Source organism: Cyclopterus lumpus, chromosome 16 (assembly GCF_009769545.1).
Source record: "Cyclopterus lumpus isolate fCycLum1 chromosome 16, fCycLum1.pri, whole genome shotgun sequence".
Taxonomy (NCBI): domain Eukaryota; kingdom Metazoa; phylum Chordata; class Actinopteri; order Perciformes; family Cyclopteridae; genus Cyclopterus; species Cyclopterus lumpus.
The window spans coordinates 587,501-604,191 of record NC_046981.1 but is presented as its reverse complement, the minus strand read 5'-3'; the positions used below and the strand labels follow the sequence as shown (position 1 = coordinate 604,191).

The 16,691-nt window shown below is 50.4% G+C and overlaps 2 protein-coding genes across 3 annotated transcripts in view; both read left to right on the top strand.

Annotated features, from left to right (window-relative positions):
* pnp4b (purine nucleoside phosphorylase 4b) overlaps window positions 1-3,917 on the top strand; it is a 392,972-nt gene extending 389,055 nt beyond the window's left edge. For both annotated transcript variants that reach the window (XM_034554008.1, XM_034554009.1), the window contains exons 3-8: window positions 1,406-1,578; window positions 1,863-1,966; window positions 2,088-2,263; window positions 2,474-2,664; window positions 3,489-3,568; window positions 3,689-3,917. In XM_034554008.1, coding sequence (XP_034409899.1) covers window positions 1,406-1,578; window positions 1,863-1,966; window positions 2,088-2,263; window positions 2,474-2,664; window positions 3,489-3,568; window positions 3,689-3,829 — 865 coding nt within the window. In that variant the 3' untranslated portion in view covers window positions 3,830-3,917. The remainder of the gene's footprint in view (window positions 1-1,405; window positions 1,579-1,862; window positions 1,967-2,087; window positions 2,264-2,473; window positions 2,665-3,488; window positions 3,569-3,688) is intronic.
* Window positions 3,918-6,707: 2,790 nt separating this feature from the next.
* The window catches only part of gon4l (gon-4-like (C. elegans)), a 27,541-nt gene continuing 17,557 nt past the window's right edge, over window positions 6,708-16,691 (top strand). The window contains exons 1-9 of the mRNA XM_034554245.1: window positions 6,708-7,491; window positions 8,842-9,165; window positions 9,316-9,390; window positions 10,668-10,718; window positions 10,843-10,887; window positions 11,051-11,155; window positions 11,252-11,353; window positions 12,341-12,487; window positions 12,579-12,807. Coding sequence (XP_034410136.1) covers window positions 8,842-9,165; window positions 9,316-9,390; window positions 10,668-10,718; window positions 10,843-10,887; window positions 11,051-11,155; window positions 11,252-11,353; window positions 12,341-12,487; window positions 12,579-12,807 — 1,078 coding nt within the window. The 5' untranslated portion in view covers window positions 6,708-7,491. The remainder of the gene's footprint in view (window positions 7,492-8,841; window positions 9,166-9,315; window positions 9,391-10,667; window positions 10,719-10,842; window positions 10,888-11,050; window positions 11,156-11,251; window positions 11,354-12,340; window positions 12,488-12,578; window positions 12,808-16,691) is intronic.

Sequence of the window (16,691 nt, the reverse complement as noted above, 5' to 3'; positions counted from 1 at the left end):
CTCCTCCCCTCATTAACAGTACCCTCCCCCTCTCCTCCCCCTCAGTAACAGTACCCTCCCCCTCTACTCCCCCTCAGTAACAGTACCCTCCCCCTCTCCTCCCCTCAGTAACAGTACCCTCCCCCTCTCCTCCCCCTCAGTAACAGGACCCTCCCCCTCTCCTCCCCCTCAGTAACAGGACCCTCCCCCTCCCCTCCCCCTCAGTAACAGTACCCTCCCCCTCTACTCCCCCTCATTAACAGTACCCTCCCCCTCATTAACAGGACCCTCCCCCTCTCCTCCCCCTCAGTAACAGTACCCTCCCCCTCTCCTCCCGCTCATTAACAGGACCCTCCCCCTCTCCTCCCCCTCATTAACGGTACCCTCCCCCTCTCCTCCCGCTCATTAACAGTACCCTCCCCCTCTCCTCCCCCTCAGTAACAGTACTCTCCCCCTCTACTCCCCCTCATTAACGGTACCCTCCCCCTCATTAACAGTAACCTGCCCCTCTACTCCCCCTCATTAACAGTACCCTCCCCCTCATTAACAGTAACCTGCCCCTCTACTCCCCTTCATTAACAGTACCCTCCCCCTCTCCTCCCCCTCAGTAACAGTACCCTCCCCCTCTCCTCCCCCTCATTAACAGTACCCTCCCCCTCATTAACAGTAACCTGCCCCTCTACTCCCCTTCATTAACAGTACCCTCCCCCTCTCCTCCCCCTCAGTAACAGTACTCTCCCCCTCTACTCCCCCTCATTAACAGTACCCTCCCCCTCATTAACAGTAACCTGCCCCTCTACTCCCCCTCAGTAACAGTACCCTCCCCCTCTCCTCCCCTTCATTAACAGTACCCTCCCCCTCTCCTCCCCCTCAGTAACAGTACCCTCCCCCTCTCCTCCCCCTCATTAACGGTACCCTCCCCCTCTACTCCCCCTCAGTAACGGTACCCTCCCCCTCAGTAACGGTACCCTCCCCCTCTCCTCCCCCTCAGTAACGGTACCCTCCCCCTCTACTCCCCCTCAGTAACAGTACCCTCCCCCTCTCCTCCCCCTCAGTAACAGTACCCTCCCCCTCTACTCCCCCTCAATAACAGTACCCTCCCCCTCTACTCCCCCTCATTAACAGTACCCTCCCCCTCACTAACGGTACCCTCCCCCTCTCCTCCCCCTCAGTAACAGTACCCTCCCCCTCTCCTCCCCCTCATTTACAGTACCCTCCCCCTCTCCTCCCCCTCATTAACAGTAACCTCCCCCTCTCCTCCCCCTCAGTAACGGTACCCTCCCCCTCAGTAACAGTACCCTCCCCCTCTCCTCCCCCTCAGTAACAGTACCCTCCCCCTCAGTAACGGTACCCTCCCCCTCAGTAACAGGACCCTCCCCCTCTCCTCCCCCTCAGTAACAGGACCCTCCCCCTCTACTCCCCCCAGCTGCTGCTCCTTTGAGGACTACAAACTCACCACTGAGTGGCTTCTGAACCACACGAGTCAGCGTCCAAAGGTATTAGTGATCTGTGGTTCCGGACTTGGTCTGCTAGCTGACGGAGCTGCCAACAAACAGACCTTCAGGTACCAGGACATCCCCAACTTCCCCGTCAGCACAGGTGAGTAGGCCCCGCCCCCTGCAGACTGAAGGTGTGGGGCTGGTCCTTCTGTTGTCTTTCCTTTCTTTCTTCTTTCTCCCTTATCCCTTCTGTTCTCATTCGAGGCTTCAATATTTTTTTGTCTTTAAATTTAATTAAATTGTACTTTAAGCATTCAACTAGGAGGGGGGGGACACATTCTATTTTAATAACTAATATTTAATTCATAATTATTTTAACTATTTACAGCAGAGTGTGCATCTCTACATACTGTCTCTCTGCCTCTCTGCCTGTCTCTCCCCCAGTCGAGGGTCATGAAGGCTGTCTGGTGTTTGGGACGATTGAGAACACTTCCTGTGTCTTCATGCAGGGTCACTTCCACCTGTACGAAGGTTATTCTCTTTGTCAGGTGAGTCCTCACCAAGTCCACATGTGTCTCCTGATAACAAACACAACCTGAGCCTGAACCAGTCTGAGGTCCTAACTGATTGTTCACCTGTCCAACCTGTCTGTCTCTCTCCCCGTCTCAGGTGACGTTCCCAGTGAGGATCTTTAAGCTGATTGGGGTGGAGACCGTGCTGGTGACCAATGCCTCTGGAGCAATCTGTCCGGACTTTAAAGTCGGCGACATCATGATCATCAAAGACCACATCAACCTGCCGGGATTCGCCGGACAACACCCTCTGTGTGGACCCAACGATGAGCGGTGAGACCTGGAAGACAGACGAGAAGGGACAGACGGGAAGGACAGACGGGAAGGACTGGACGGGAAGGACCGGACGGAAGGGATAGACAGGAATGGACAGACGGAAGGGACTGGACGGGAAGGACAGACGGGACGGGACAGGACGGAAAGGACTGGACGGGAAGGGACAGACGGGAAGGATAATCTCTGACTTCCTGTCTGTGTGTGTAGTTTTGGGATCAGGTTCCCCTGTATGTCCGATGCGTACAGTAAGGATTTGAGGCGGCTGACGTGGGACGTGGGCAACGAGATTGGCTGCAGTGACTTCATCAGAGAGGGAGTTTACTGCATGGTGAGCGGACCGAACTTCGAAACCATCGCTGAGGCCAGAATGCTGCTAATCCTGGGCTGCGACTCTGTGGGTAAGACAGGAAGAGAGGTGGTCTACGTCTCGGATCATGGGTCTGCGAACACTTCCTAGAGGTCCTGGAACTGGTTCTGAAGGTCCTTGAGAAGGATTTAGAATGCCTAGAGGTTCTATGGTTTCTGGACTGGGTTCTATCTGTCTTTTAGCAGCATAAATGGTCCTTGAGGACTTTCTGGGGCCTCTGGAGGAGGTTCTGAAGTCTTATATGTATGGATCCTTGAGGAGTAGAAGTAAGAAGGTTCTACGGTTCCTTTAAAGGGGTCTTTGTGTCCTTGAGAAGTCTAGCTTCCATGGGGAGATTCTGCGGTGTAGGTCCAGAAGGAGATTTGAAGAAAAGGTAGGGATTCTGTCAAGGGTGCTATAGGTCTTTTAGGAGGGTTAAGGTTCCTTGGGAGTAGAGAGTAGTCCTGTCGGTATGAACATGATGCTTTCAACCAGCAGGAACCAGAACATCAGCAGGTTCTCATTAAATATGTCTGCTGATTCAATATTAATAAGAGCGAGTGGAACCCTGCAGCTCAACAAACTGTGAAGTAAGATCCGGATGGTTGATAAAGTCACATGACACACGTTTCCTTGTGTGTTTACACTGAATGTTCAATACCACTAGCACTCTGGTCTCACCAGCGGCCGACACTGGAACCAGTTTACACACTGCTTTGATCAGGTGGTAATTATCGAGGTTCAACCATATAAATCTGCTTCAACGTGGCTTTAGGAATTGAACATTCTCTCTGTTAAAGTACTATTACTTTTATTATTTATTTCATTCATTGAATTTAATTTCAATCAATTCAGTCACTCTCTCCTTCTCCTCAGGTATGAGTATAGTTCCTGAAGTGACGGTGGCAAAGCACTGTGGACTCAGAGTTCTTGGTCTGTCTCTCATCACCAACATGGTCAGTTATTGAACATGATTACATCACTGTCTGATTTCAAATTGTCTCTGAATCAGACTAAAAGCTGATGGCTGTTTAGTGACAGTGTGATGGCGTTGACGTACCTTTGTCGTGCTGCAGGTGTCTCTGGACTACAGTCGGGAGGAGAAGGTGAACCACGAGGAGGTTCTTCAGATCAGCAAGATGAGGGCAGAGGTTCTGCAGAAAATGGTCACCATGTTGATCTCCCGCTGCCAGCAGCAGAGCATCAACACCCACTGACACGTCAACACCTACACAACTACACCGACACAACAACTACACGTCAACACCGACACAACTACACCGACAACAACAACTACACGTCAACACCGACACAACTACACCGACAACAACAACTACACAACAACACCTTCACAACTACACCGACACAACAACAACTACACAACAACACCTTCACAACTACACCGACACAACAACTACACGTCAACACCGACACAACTACACCGACAACAACAACTACACGTCAACACCGACACAACTACACCGACACAACAACAACTACACAACAACACCTTCACAACTACACCGACACGTCAACACCGACACAACTACACCGACAACAACAACTACACGTCAACACCGACACAACAACTACACGTCAACACCGACACAACTACACCGACAACAACAACTACACGTCAACACCGACACAACTACACCGACACAACAACAACTACACGTCAACACCGACACAACAACACCGGCACAACTACACCGACACAACAACAACTACACAACAACACCTTCACAACTTCACCGACACTTCAACACCGACACAACAACACCGACACAACTACACGTCAACACCGACACAACTACTACACGTCAACACCGACACAACTACACCGACACAACAACTACACGTCAACACCGACACAACTACACCGACACAACAACAACTACACAACAACACCTTCACAACTACACCGACACTTCAACAACTACACGTCAACACCGACACAACAACACCGGCACAACTAGACCGACACTTCAACACCGACACAACAACACCGACACAACAACTACACGTCAACACCGACACAACTACACCGACACAACAACAACTACACAACAACACCTTCACAACTACGCCGACACTTCAACAACTACACGTCAACACCGACACAACAACACCGGCACAACTACACCGACACAACAACAACTACACAACACCTTCACAACTACACCGACACAACAACTACACGTCAACACCGACACAACTACACCGACAACAACAACTACACGTCAACACTGACACAACTACACCGACACAACAACAACTACACAACAACACCTTCACAACTACACCGACACTTCAACAACTACACGTCAACACCGACACAACAACACCGGCACAACTACACCGACACAACAACAACTACACAACACCTTCACAACTACACCGACACAACAACTACACGTCAACACCGACACAACTACACCGACAACAACAACTACACGTCAACACCGACACAACAACTACACGTCAACACCGACACAACTACACCGACAACAACAACTACACGTCAACACCGACACAACTACACCGACACAACAACAACTACACATCAACACCGACACAACAACACCGGCACAACTACACCGACACAACAACAACTACACAACAACACCTTCACAACTTCACCGACACTTCAACACCGACACAACAACACCGACACAACTACACGTCAACACCGACACAACTACTACACGTCAACACCGACACAACTACACCGACACAACAACTACACGTCAACACCGACACAACTACACCGACACAACAACAACTACACAACAACACCTTCACAACTACACCGACACTTCAACAACTACACGTCAACACCGACACAACAACACCGGCACAACTAGACCGACACTTCAACACCGACACAACAACACCGACACAACAACTACACGTCAACACCGACACAACTACACCGACACAACAACAACTACACAACAACACCTTCACAACTACGCCGACACTTCAACAACTACACGTCAACACCGACACAACAACACCGGCACAACTACACCGACACAACAACAACTACACAACACCTTCACAACTACACCGACACAACAACTACACGTCAACACCGACACAACTACAACTACACTGACACAACAACAACTACACGTCAACACCGACACAACAACAACTACACGTCAACACCTACACAACTACACCGACAGAACAACACAGACATGTCAACACCCACACAAAAACACACAACTACACTTACACAACTACACCGACACGTCAACACCGACACAACAACACCAACACAACACCGACATGTCAACACCTACACCGGCACAACAACAACTACACGTCAACACAACAACACCGGCACAACAACAACTACACGTCAACACCGACACAACAACACCGGCACAACTACACCGACACAACAACAACTACACAACAACACCGACACAACAACACCGGCACAACTACACCGACACAACTACACCGACACAACAACAACTACACAACAACACCTTCACTTCAACACCGAAACAACACCGACACAACAATACCAACACAACACCGACACTTCAACACCGACACAACAACACCGGCACAACAACAACTACACGTCAACACCGACACGTCAACACCTACACAACTACACCGACACAACTACACCGACACTTCAACACCGACACAACAACACCGGCACGTCAACACCGACACAGCAACACCAACACAACAACAACTACACAACTACACCGACACTTCAACAGCGACACAACAACACCGACACAACAATACCAACACAACTACACTGACACGTCAACACCGACACAACAACACCGGCACGTCAACACCGACACAGCAACACCAACACAACAACAATTACACGTCAACACCGACACAACAACAACTACACGTCAACACCTACACAACTACACCGACACTTCAACACTGACACAACAACACAGACATGTCAACACCCACACAAAAACACACAACTACACTTACACAACAACACCAACACAACACCGACATGTCAACACCTACACAACTACACCGACACGTCAACACAGACATGTCAACAGCGACACAACACAGACACAACAATACCAACACAACTACACTGACACAACAACACAGACACAACAATACCAACACAACACAGACACTTCAACACCGACACAACTACACCGACACAAGTAAACAGACAGATAAACATTGACACGTCAACACCCTCTGACAGACCAGTGTTGTAACTTAGTTTTTTTTATCTGAAGATTTTTATTAAACAAAAGCTGAGGGATTGAATGTTTCTTTTTACCCAATCGCCTATTTTTGATAGTGTGTATAACACTTTAGACACTTTGATGTAGCTGTAACTATCATGTGTAATAAAACTGTTACACACGTAATTTACAGGTGAGTTCAACACGTTATTGTGTTTCAAGCTACAGCTGCTAATGTTCTTTAAACTGCTTTTAGCTGTCCAATCATTTCATTCAACTAAACTGTGGTGATTGTAAGGGTTACCGCTCTACCTACATACCTGTCGACATTATATATAATAATGTAATCTGTTGCAGCTTGGTGTCAACGTTTAGAAGTTATATATAATAGTTCATATGTGATATATATAATACTTTTATAATTTTAATAGAAGATTTATTTACATTCTGCTCAGAGGGAAAGTAATAATAATAATAATAATATATAATAGAAACATGATGAAACATCCGGGACAGCAGGAGGCGCAGTGCAGCTTTCACTATGACGCTCCGCTTTTATTGTGAAGGACACGGACCGGAAGTGGTGTTGTTGTTGGCGGAAGGCTAACAAAGCTAACGGAACTACGCGGCTAACGGAGCTGTTCGGACCCTCAGCTCCTCCCGCAGGTCTCCAGGTAACGTCCTGTTTTATTAAAGAGCATCAGATCCGGTTGATCGGTGCTTCCGGTTATTTGTTTTTCTTTTACAGCTGAAACGTGAAAAGCACGGAACAGCCGCTGCGCATGCGTTGTAATGTAGCGTAGCTAGTGCTAGCATGATGTTATGTAAAGCTTTGAGTCACTTAATGTTCCGTTTGGACTTTTCACCACTTTTTATTCAACACCATTTTAGGTGAATACCTGCTGTGAAAACACGAAGAATAGACAAGATATCAATAAATAACTTTGATTATTATACAACATCCACACAGCAAATTCAAAGCATGTGTGTGCGCACGCGCACCTGATGGTCCCTGATGGTGCAGGTCTCTGGTCCCTGATGGTGCAGGCCTCTGGTCCCTGATGGTATAGATCCCTGATGGTATAGATCCCTGATGGTATAGATCCCTGATGGTGTAGGTCCCTGATGGTGCTGGTCCCTGATGGTGCTGGTCCCTGATGGTGTAGGTCCCTGATGGTGCTGGTCCCTGATGGTGTAGGTCCCTGATGGTGCAGGTCCCTGATGGTGTAGGTCCCTGATGGTGCTGGTCCCTGATGGTGCAGGTCCCTGATGGTGTAGGTCCCTGATGGTGCTGGTCCCTGATGGTGTAGGTCCCTGATGGTGCAGGTCCCTGATGGTGTAGGTCCCTGATGGTGCTGGTCCCTGATGGTGCAGGTCTCTGGTCCCTGATGGTGCAGGCCTCTGGTCCCTGATGGTGCAGGTCCCTGATGGTGTAGGTCCCTGATGGTGCAGGTCCCTGATGGTGCAGGCCTCTGGTCCCTGATGGTGCAGGCCTCTGGTCCCTGATGGTGCAGGTCCCTGATGGTGCAGGCCTCTGGTCCCTGATGGTGCAGGTCCCTGATGGTGCTGGCCTCTGGTCCCTGATGGTGCTGGCCTCTGGTCCCTGATGGTGCATTCCCTGATGGTGCAGGCCTCTGGTCCCTGATGGTGCAGGTCCCTGATGGTGCAGGCCTCTGGTCCCTGATGGTGCAGGCCTCTGGTCCCTGATGGTGCAGGCCTCTGGTCCCTGATGGTGCAGGTCCCTGATGGTGCAGGTCCCTGATGGTGCAGGTCCCTGATGGTGCAGGCCTCTGGTCCCTGATGGTGCAGGTCCCTGATGGTGCAGGCCTCTGGTCCCTGATGGTGCAGGCCTCTGGTCCCTGATGGTGCAGGTCCCTGATGGTGCAGGCCTCTGGTCCCTGATGGTGCAGGTCCCTGATGGTGCAGGCCTCTGGTCCCTGATGGTGCAGGTCCCTGATGGTGCAGGCCTCTGGTCCCTGATGGTGCAGGCCTCTGGTCCCTGATGGTGCTGTGTGTCCCAGCAGATGGAGCGGCGGCGTCCAGCCCAAGAGGACGTGTGTCCTCTGCAGTCTAAGTCGATGAGGCCGGACGGAGAGGCCGTCATCAGACTGGAGAGGAAGTCTGGCACAGGAAGTTCCTCTGGGGCTCGACAGGAAGAGGAGGGAACAACTGTAGTGAGCGGTGACATCACAAGGACACGCGAACACACGGGACCCGGTGTCAATAAAGTTGGGTTGAATTCACCCAGCGAGGCCAGTGAGGATGAACTGGGACGACTGGACATCGACCTGGACAGGAAGTCCAGACAGCTCAACCTGACGTCCAGCAACGTGCGCGCCATCCTGCACGTGAGACACACACACACACACACACACACACACACACACACACACACACACACACACACACACACACACAATTAATAATTGAAAACATAATTAAAGAAATCTATTTTTAAAAAGAAGGACTGTTTGTGTCACATGGTGCGTGTCCCCTAGGAGGTGATTACCCACGAGCATGTGGTGGCCATGATGAAAGCTGCCATCAGAGAAACTCAGGACCTGCCCATGTTTGTGAGTGTTTAGCTTTGATCTGTTCTCTACCTGTTCAGGTACTCTGTTCTCTACATGTTCAGGTACTCTGTTCTCTACCTGTTCAGGTTCTCTGTTCTCTACCTGTTCAGGTTCTCTGTTCTCTACCTGTTCAGGTACTCTGTTCTCTACCTGTTCAGGTTCTCTGTTCTCTACCTGTTCAGGTTCTCTACCTGTTCAGGTTCTCTGTTCTCTACCTGTTCAGGTTCTCTACCTGTTCAGGTACTCTGTTCTCTACCTGTTCATGTACTCTGTTCTCTACCTGTTCAGGTTCTCTGTTCTCTACCTGTTCAGGTTCTCTACCTGTTCAGGTTCTCTGTTCTCTACCTGTTCAGGTACTCTGTTCTCTACCTGTTCAGGTACTCTGTTCTCTACCTGTTCAGGTTCTCTACCTGTTCAGGTTCTCTGTTCTCTACCTGTTCAGGTTCTCTACCTGTTCAGGTTCTCTGTTCTCTACCTGTTCAGGTACTCTGTTCTCTACCTGTTCAGGTACTCTGTTCTCTACCTGTTCAGGTACTCTGTTCTCTACCTGTTCAGGTTCTCTGTTCTCTACCTGTTCAGGTTCTCTACCTGTTCAGGTTCTCTGTTCTCTACCTGTTCAGGTTCTCTGTTCTCTACCTGTTCAGGTACTCTGTTCTCTACCTGTTCAGGTACTCTGTTCTCTACCTGTTCAGGTTCTCTGTTCTCTACCTGTTCAGGTTCTCTACCTGTTCAGGTTCTCTGTTCTCTACCTGTTCAGGTACTCTGTTCTCTACCTGTTCAGGTTCTCTGTTCTCTACCTGTTCAGGTACTCTGTTCTCTACCTGTTCAGGTACTCTGTTCTCTACCTGTTCATGTACTCTGTTCTCTACCTGTTCATGTTCTCTACCTGTTCAGGTTCTCTGTTCTCTACCTGTTCAGGTTCTCTACCTGTTCATGTACTCTGTTCTCTACCTGTTCAGGTTCTCTGTTCTCTACCTGTTCAGGTTCTCTGTTCTCTACCTGTTCAGGTACTCTGTTCTCTACCTGTTCATGTACTCTGTTCTCTACATGTTCATGTTCTCTACCTGTTCAGGTTCTCTGTTCTCTACCTGTTCAGGTTCTCTACCTGTTCATGTACTCTGTTCTCTACCTGTTCAGGTTCTCTGTTCTCTACCTGTTCAGGTTCTCTGTTCTCTACCTGTTCAGGTACTCTGTTCTCTACCTGTTCAGGTTCTCTGTTCTCTACCTGTTCTCTACCTGTTCAGGTTGTGTGCTTAAACCTTTCTGTCGTCCATCAGGAGCCGAAAATGACTCGATCCAGACTGAAACAGGCCGTCCAGCAGGGACAGGTGAACTCAAACTCCCACAATCCTCTCTGATACTTTCATCTGTCAAAACAAGTCTGTTTAATCTGTCTGTCTGTCTCTCTGTCTCTCTGCATGCCTGTCTGTCTGTCTGTCTTTCTGGTTACAGCCACTGAACTGGAGTCTGTTGGCGTTGAACACAGCCACGGTTAAGGTACACAAAACTCTGTTCAATTCTGATCAGTTTTATTGGGTTGAATGTTTAATTACACATTATTAAGTAATAATGCTTTTGTTTATGTGGGTCTCTACATTGTGTTGGTCTGTCTGTCTGCCTGTCTCTCTCTCTGTCCATCTGTCTGCCTGTCTGTCTGCAGCGGCCTCAGTTTGTTGACATTGATCTTGAGGAGGATGAAGACTCGTCAGATGAAGAGTATCGTCCTGATGAGGAAGAGGAGGAGGAGGAAGACACGGCAGAAGAGGTGTGTGGTTGTTTGACCTCTAGTGTCTGCTTTGTGTCCAGAGAGACTTCCTGTCATTGTGTGTGTGTGTGTGTGTGTGTGTGTGTGTGTGTGTAGACCTTCCTCAGTGATGCAGACAGCTTGGCTTCACCTCTCAAAAAGCATCAGGGCTCACAACCCAAACTTCTGGCAGATCAGAGGACTGAAGAACCCCTACAGGTAACCTAACCGCAAACCTTCTACAGGGACCCCTGATCTCCTTCAGGTATCTCAGACCCCTGACATCTTACAGCCACCTTGATCCCTGACCTACTGCCGGTACCCTGACATACAGCCACCCTGACTCTTCTACAAATCCCGACCCCTGACCTACAGTTACCCTAACCACTGATCTACAAGTACCGTGACCCCTAATCTCATCCTGAACCCCTAGCCCTCTGCAGGAACCCTGGCCCCTGACCTCCGACAGGTAGCCTGACCTCTTACAGGTACTCTGAACCCCTAGCCCCCTGCAGGAACCCTGACCCCCTACAGGTAGCCTGACCTCTTACAGGTACCCTGAACCCCTAGCCCCCTGCAGGAACCCTGACCCCCTACAGGTAGCCTGACCTCTTACAGGTACCCTGAACCCCTAGCCCCCTGCAGGAACCCTGACCCCCTACAGGTAGCCTGACCTCTTACAGGTACCCTGAACTCCTAGCCCCCTGCAGGAACCCTGACCCCCTACAGGTAGCCTGACCTCTTACAGGTACCCTGAACCCCTAGCCCCCTGCAGGAACCCTGACCCCCTACAGGTAGCCTGACCTCTTACAGGTACCCTGAACTCCTAGCCCCCTGCAGGAACCCTGACCCCCTACAGGTAGCCTGACCTCTTACAGGTACCCTGAACTCCTAGCCCCCTGCAGGAACCCTGACCCCCTACAGGTAGCCTGACCTCTTACAGGTACCCTGAACTCCTAGCCCCCTGCAGGAACCCTGACCCCCTACAGGTAGCCTGACCTCTTACAGGTACCCTGAACTCCTAGCCCCCTGCAGGAACCCTGACCCCCTACAGGTAGCCTGACCTCTTACAGGTACCCTGAACTCCTAGCCCCCTGCAGGAACCCTGTCCCCTGACCTCTTACATGTACCCTGAACCATGGCCCCCTGCAGGAACCCTGAACCCTGGCCACCTGCAGAAACCCTGACCTCTAAACTGTTTTTTAGAGATCTCCAGAACGCCTGGGGGAACAGTTGATGACCTCCGCCTGTGCTCCTCATAACCTCGTCCCTGCTCCTGAGTCTTCCTTCCTGGAGAGACTGAATGCTGTGGAGGAGGAGCTGGACTGCAGCCCTGCCTACACCTATAACCAGGTACCCCAACCCCCCGAGCATCCTCCCACCTCTATGCATCTGTCTGTCTGATTGACTACACGTCTCTCTCTCTCTACTGTCTGCCTCTCAGTCTCTGGACAGAAAAGCTGATGATGATGGGAATCCTGAAGGCTCCAGCTGTTTGGCGTACCGCACACGCTCCAAACTTCGTCTGGTTAACGTTCCTCTGGGTCAGCTGGAGGCGGCGCTTCTGGCCCCGGACATCCCTGCTGACATGTCCGGCCACAGCGCCGCCCAGCGGGCGGAGGACCGACATTGGACGAAGTGGCTTCAGGGTCTCATGGCCCCCGACAGTGAAGGTCAGATCTACATTCCAGTCTGTGTGAAAAGTGTAACCATTGAGTTTGATTCACAGAGCTGCACTGAGGCTTCAGTGGGACTAGAAATCAGGCTTCATTCCTTCAGATGTGTCTCTGAACTCTTAATACTGTTATTCATATATATGTTATTCATTGACTATATTTTCACCAGAAACTGCTCTACAGCTAACCTCACTGTAACTCCACTTCATGTTTCTGACCATTTCTTCATCTCTTACTCTCTCCCACTCTTTGGAACTGACAACCCTCCCACAACGGACTCTGCACCTGTCCGTCGCAACATCCGCACCCTCTCATCCTCTCTCCCTCTCTCCCTCTCTCCCTCTCACCCTCTCACCCTCTCTCCCTCTCACCCTCTCACCCTCTCTCCCTCTCACCCTCTCACCCTCTCACCCTCTCACCCTCTCACCCTCTCTCCCTCTCACCCTCTCTCCCTCTCTCCCTCTCTCCCTCTCACCCTCTCTCCCTCTCACCCTCTCTCCCTCTCTCCCTCTCTCCCTCTCACCCTCTCACCCTCTCTCCCTCTCACCCTCTCTCCCTCTCTCCCTCTCACCCTCTCACCCTCCTCTCTGGCCTCCTCTGTTCTGTCAGCCCTCCCTTCAACCGATTCCTTCGCACTTATGCAGCCTAACTTCACCACTGACACTCTTCTCTCTACACTGTCGTCCTCTCTTGATTCTCTCTGTCCTCTTACGACTCTAAAGGTCCTCAAGTCCTCTTACGACTAAAGGTCCTCAAGTCCTCTTACGACTCTAAAGGTCCTCAAGTCCTCTCCGGCTCCATGGCTATCCGAACCGGTGCGCGCCGAGAGAGCCACTATGCGAGCATCGGAAAGGAAATGACGAAAATCCAAACACGCCAGTGACCTGCTCGCCTATCAATCTCTTCTCTCCTCCTTCTCTGCGTCCATCACTGCAGCCAAAAGTTTGTTCTATCAATCCAGAATCGAATCCTCTTTATCTAACCCTAAAAAGCTCTTCTCAATTTTTTCCAACCTCCTTGACCCCCCTGGTCCCCCCCCCCCCTCCACCCTTCTACCAAGCCACTTTGTTGACTACTTTACAAAAAAGATAGACGACATACGCTCTTCATTTACTAATCCATCTTCCTCAACTACACCTCCAGTAACTTCATCTTCTTCCCCCTTGTTTTCCTCTTTTATCCCCCTGTCTCCTAATCAAGTTCTTACCTTGGTAACCTCTGCCCCCCCAACCACCTGCCCCCTTGACCCCATCCCGTCTCACCTTCTCCAGTCCATTGCTCCGGACCTTCTTCCCTTTCTCACCCATCTTATTAACACCTCCCTCTCAACCGGCTGTTTCCCCAACTCTCTGAAGGAGGCGGAGTCAACCCTCTCCTGAAGAAACCCACTCTGGACCCGTCTGAAGTCAACAACTACAGACCTGAAGTCAACAACCACAGACCTGAAGTCAACAACTACAGACCTGAAGTCAATAACTACAGACCTGAAGTCAACAACTACAGACCTGAAGTCAACAACTACAGACCTGAAGTCAACAACTACAGACCTGAAGTCAACAACCACAGACCTGAAGTCAATAACTACAGACCTGAAGTCAATAACTACAGACCTGAAGTCAACAACAACTACAGACCTGAAGTCAACAACTACAGACCTGAAGTCAACAACTACAGACCTGAAGTCAATAACTACAGACCTGAAGTCAACAACTGCAGACCTGAAGTCAATAACTACAGATCTGAAGTCAACAACTACAGACCTGAAGTCAACAACTACAGACCTGTCTCTCTCCTTCCCTTCCTCTCCAAAACTCTAGAGCGAGCTATCTTTAACCAAGTCTCCTCCTTTCTCCACAGTAACAACCTTCTAGACCCCCACCAGTCTGGATTCAAGACCACTCAACAGAGACTGCCCTCCTTGCTGTCTCTGAGCAGCTTCACACTGCTAGAGCAGCCTCTCTCTCCTCTGTCCTCATCCTTCACACTAGAGCAGCCTCTCTCTCCTCTGTCCTCATCCTTCACACTAGAGCAGCCTCTCTCTCCTCTGTCCTTATCCTTCACACTAGAGCAGCCTCTCTCTCCTCTGTCCTTATCCTTCACACTAGAGCAGCCTCTCTCTCCTCTGTCCTCATCCTTCTAGACCTTTCCGCTGCCTTTGACACAGTGAACCACCAGATCCTCATGTCCTCCCTCCAGGACCTGGTATCTCAGGCACCGCGCTCTCACTCTTCTCATCCTACCTCACCGACCGCTCTTACCGGGTAACCTGGAGAGGATCTGTGTCTGAGCCTTGTCCTCTGACTACTGGGGTCCCTCAGGGCTCAGTCATTGGTCCTCTTCTCTTCTCTCTGTACACCAACTCTCTTGGCTCTGTCATTCGCTCGCATGGCTTCACCTACCACACTTACGCTGACGACACCCAACTGATCCTCTCGTTTCCCCAATCTGAAACACAGGTAGCAGCACGAATCTCTGCCTGTCTGACTGACATCTCTCTGTGGATGTCTGACTGACATCTCTCAGTGGATGTCTGACTGACATCTCTCAGTGGATGTCTGACTGTCATCTCTCAGTGGATGTCTGACTGACATCTCTCAGTGGATGTCTGACTGTCATCTCTCAGTGGATGTTTGACTGACATCTTTCAGTGGATGTCCGCACACCACCTGAAAATTAACCCGGACAAGACTGAACTTCTCCTCCTTCCAGGAAAATGCTCTCCCACCCACGACCTGACTATTAACTTCAACAACTCAGTGTTGGTTCCGACTCCGACTGCCAGGAACCTCGGTGTGACGCTCGACAGTCAACTCTCCCTGACTGCCAACATTATCGCAACAACACGCTCCTGTAGGTACATGCTGTACAACATCAGGAGAATACGACCTCTTCTCACTCAGAAGGCGGCACAGGTTCTGGTCCAGGCTCTGGTCCAGGCTCTGGTCCAGGCTCTGGTCATCTCTCGTCTAGACTATTGCAACTCCCTCTTGGCAGGTCTTCCTGCTAATGTCATTCGACCTCTACAGCTCATCCAGAATGCAGCTGCTCGACTGGTCTTCAACCGACCGAAATTTACCCACAATCCTCTGCTCCTCCGTGACCTTCACTGGTTACCGGTGGCCGCCCGCATCCGCTTCAAAACACTGGTACTTGCGTACCGTGCTGCGAACAGATCGGGTCCGGTCTACATCCAGGACATGGTCTAACCTCACACCCAGGACATGGTCTAACCTCACACCCAGGACATGGTCTAACCTCACACCCAGGACATGGTCTAACCTCACATCCAGGACATGGTCTAACCTCACACCAGGACATGGTCTAACCTCACATCCAGGACATGGTCTAACCTCACATCCAGGACATGGTCTAACCTCACACCCAGGACATGGTCTAACCTCACACCCAGGACATGGTCTAACCTCACATCTAGGACATGGTCTAACCTCACACCCAGGACATGGTCTAACCTCACACCCAGGACATGGTCTAACCTCACACCCAGGACATGGTCAAACCGTACACCCAGGACATGGTCTAACCTCACACCCAGGACATGGTCAAACCGTACATCCCAGCCCGTTCACTTCGCTCGGCTTCTGCCAATCTGCTTGTAGCTCCTTCACTTCGAGCTAAATCACGACTGTTTGCTGTTCTGGCTCCTCATTGGTGGAACGAGCTCCCCATTGACATCAGGACAGCAGGAAGTCTCTACATCTTCCGGCGCAAACTAAAAACACATCTCTTTCGACTATACCTTGAATAGGTAGCACTTAAATGCCGTAGTAGCACTTAAATGTCCCTTACCGATAGCACTTCAGTAGCACTTAAATGTCCCTTACCGATAGCACTTTAGTAGCACTTAAATGTCTCTTACTGAT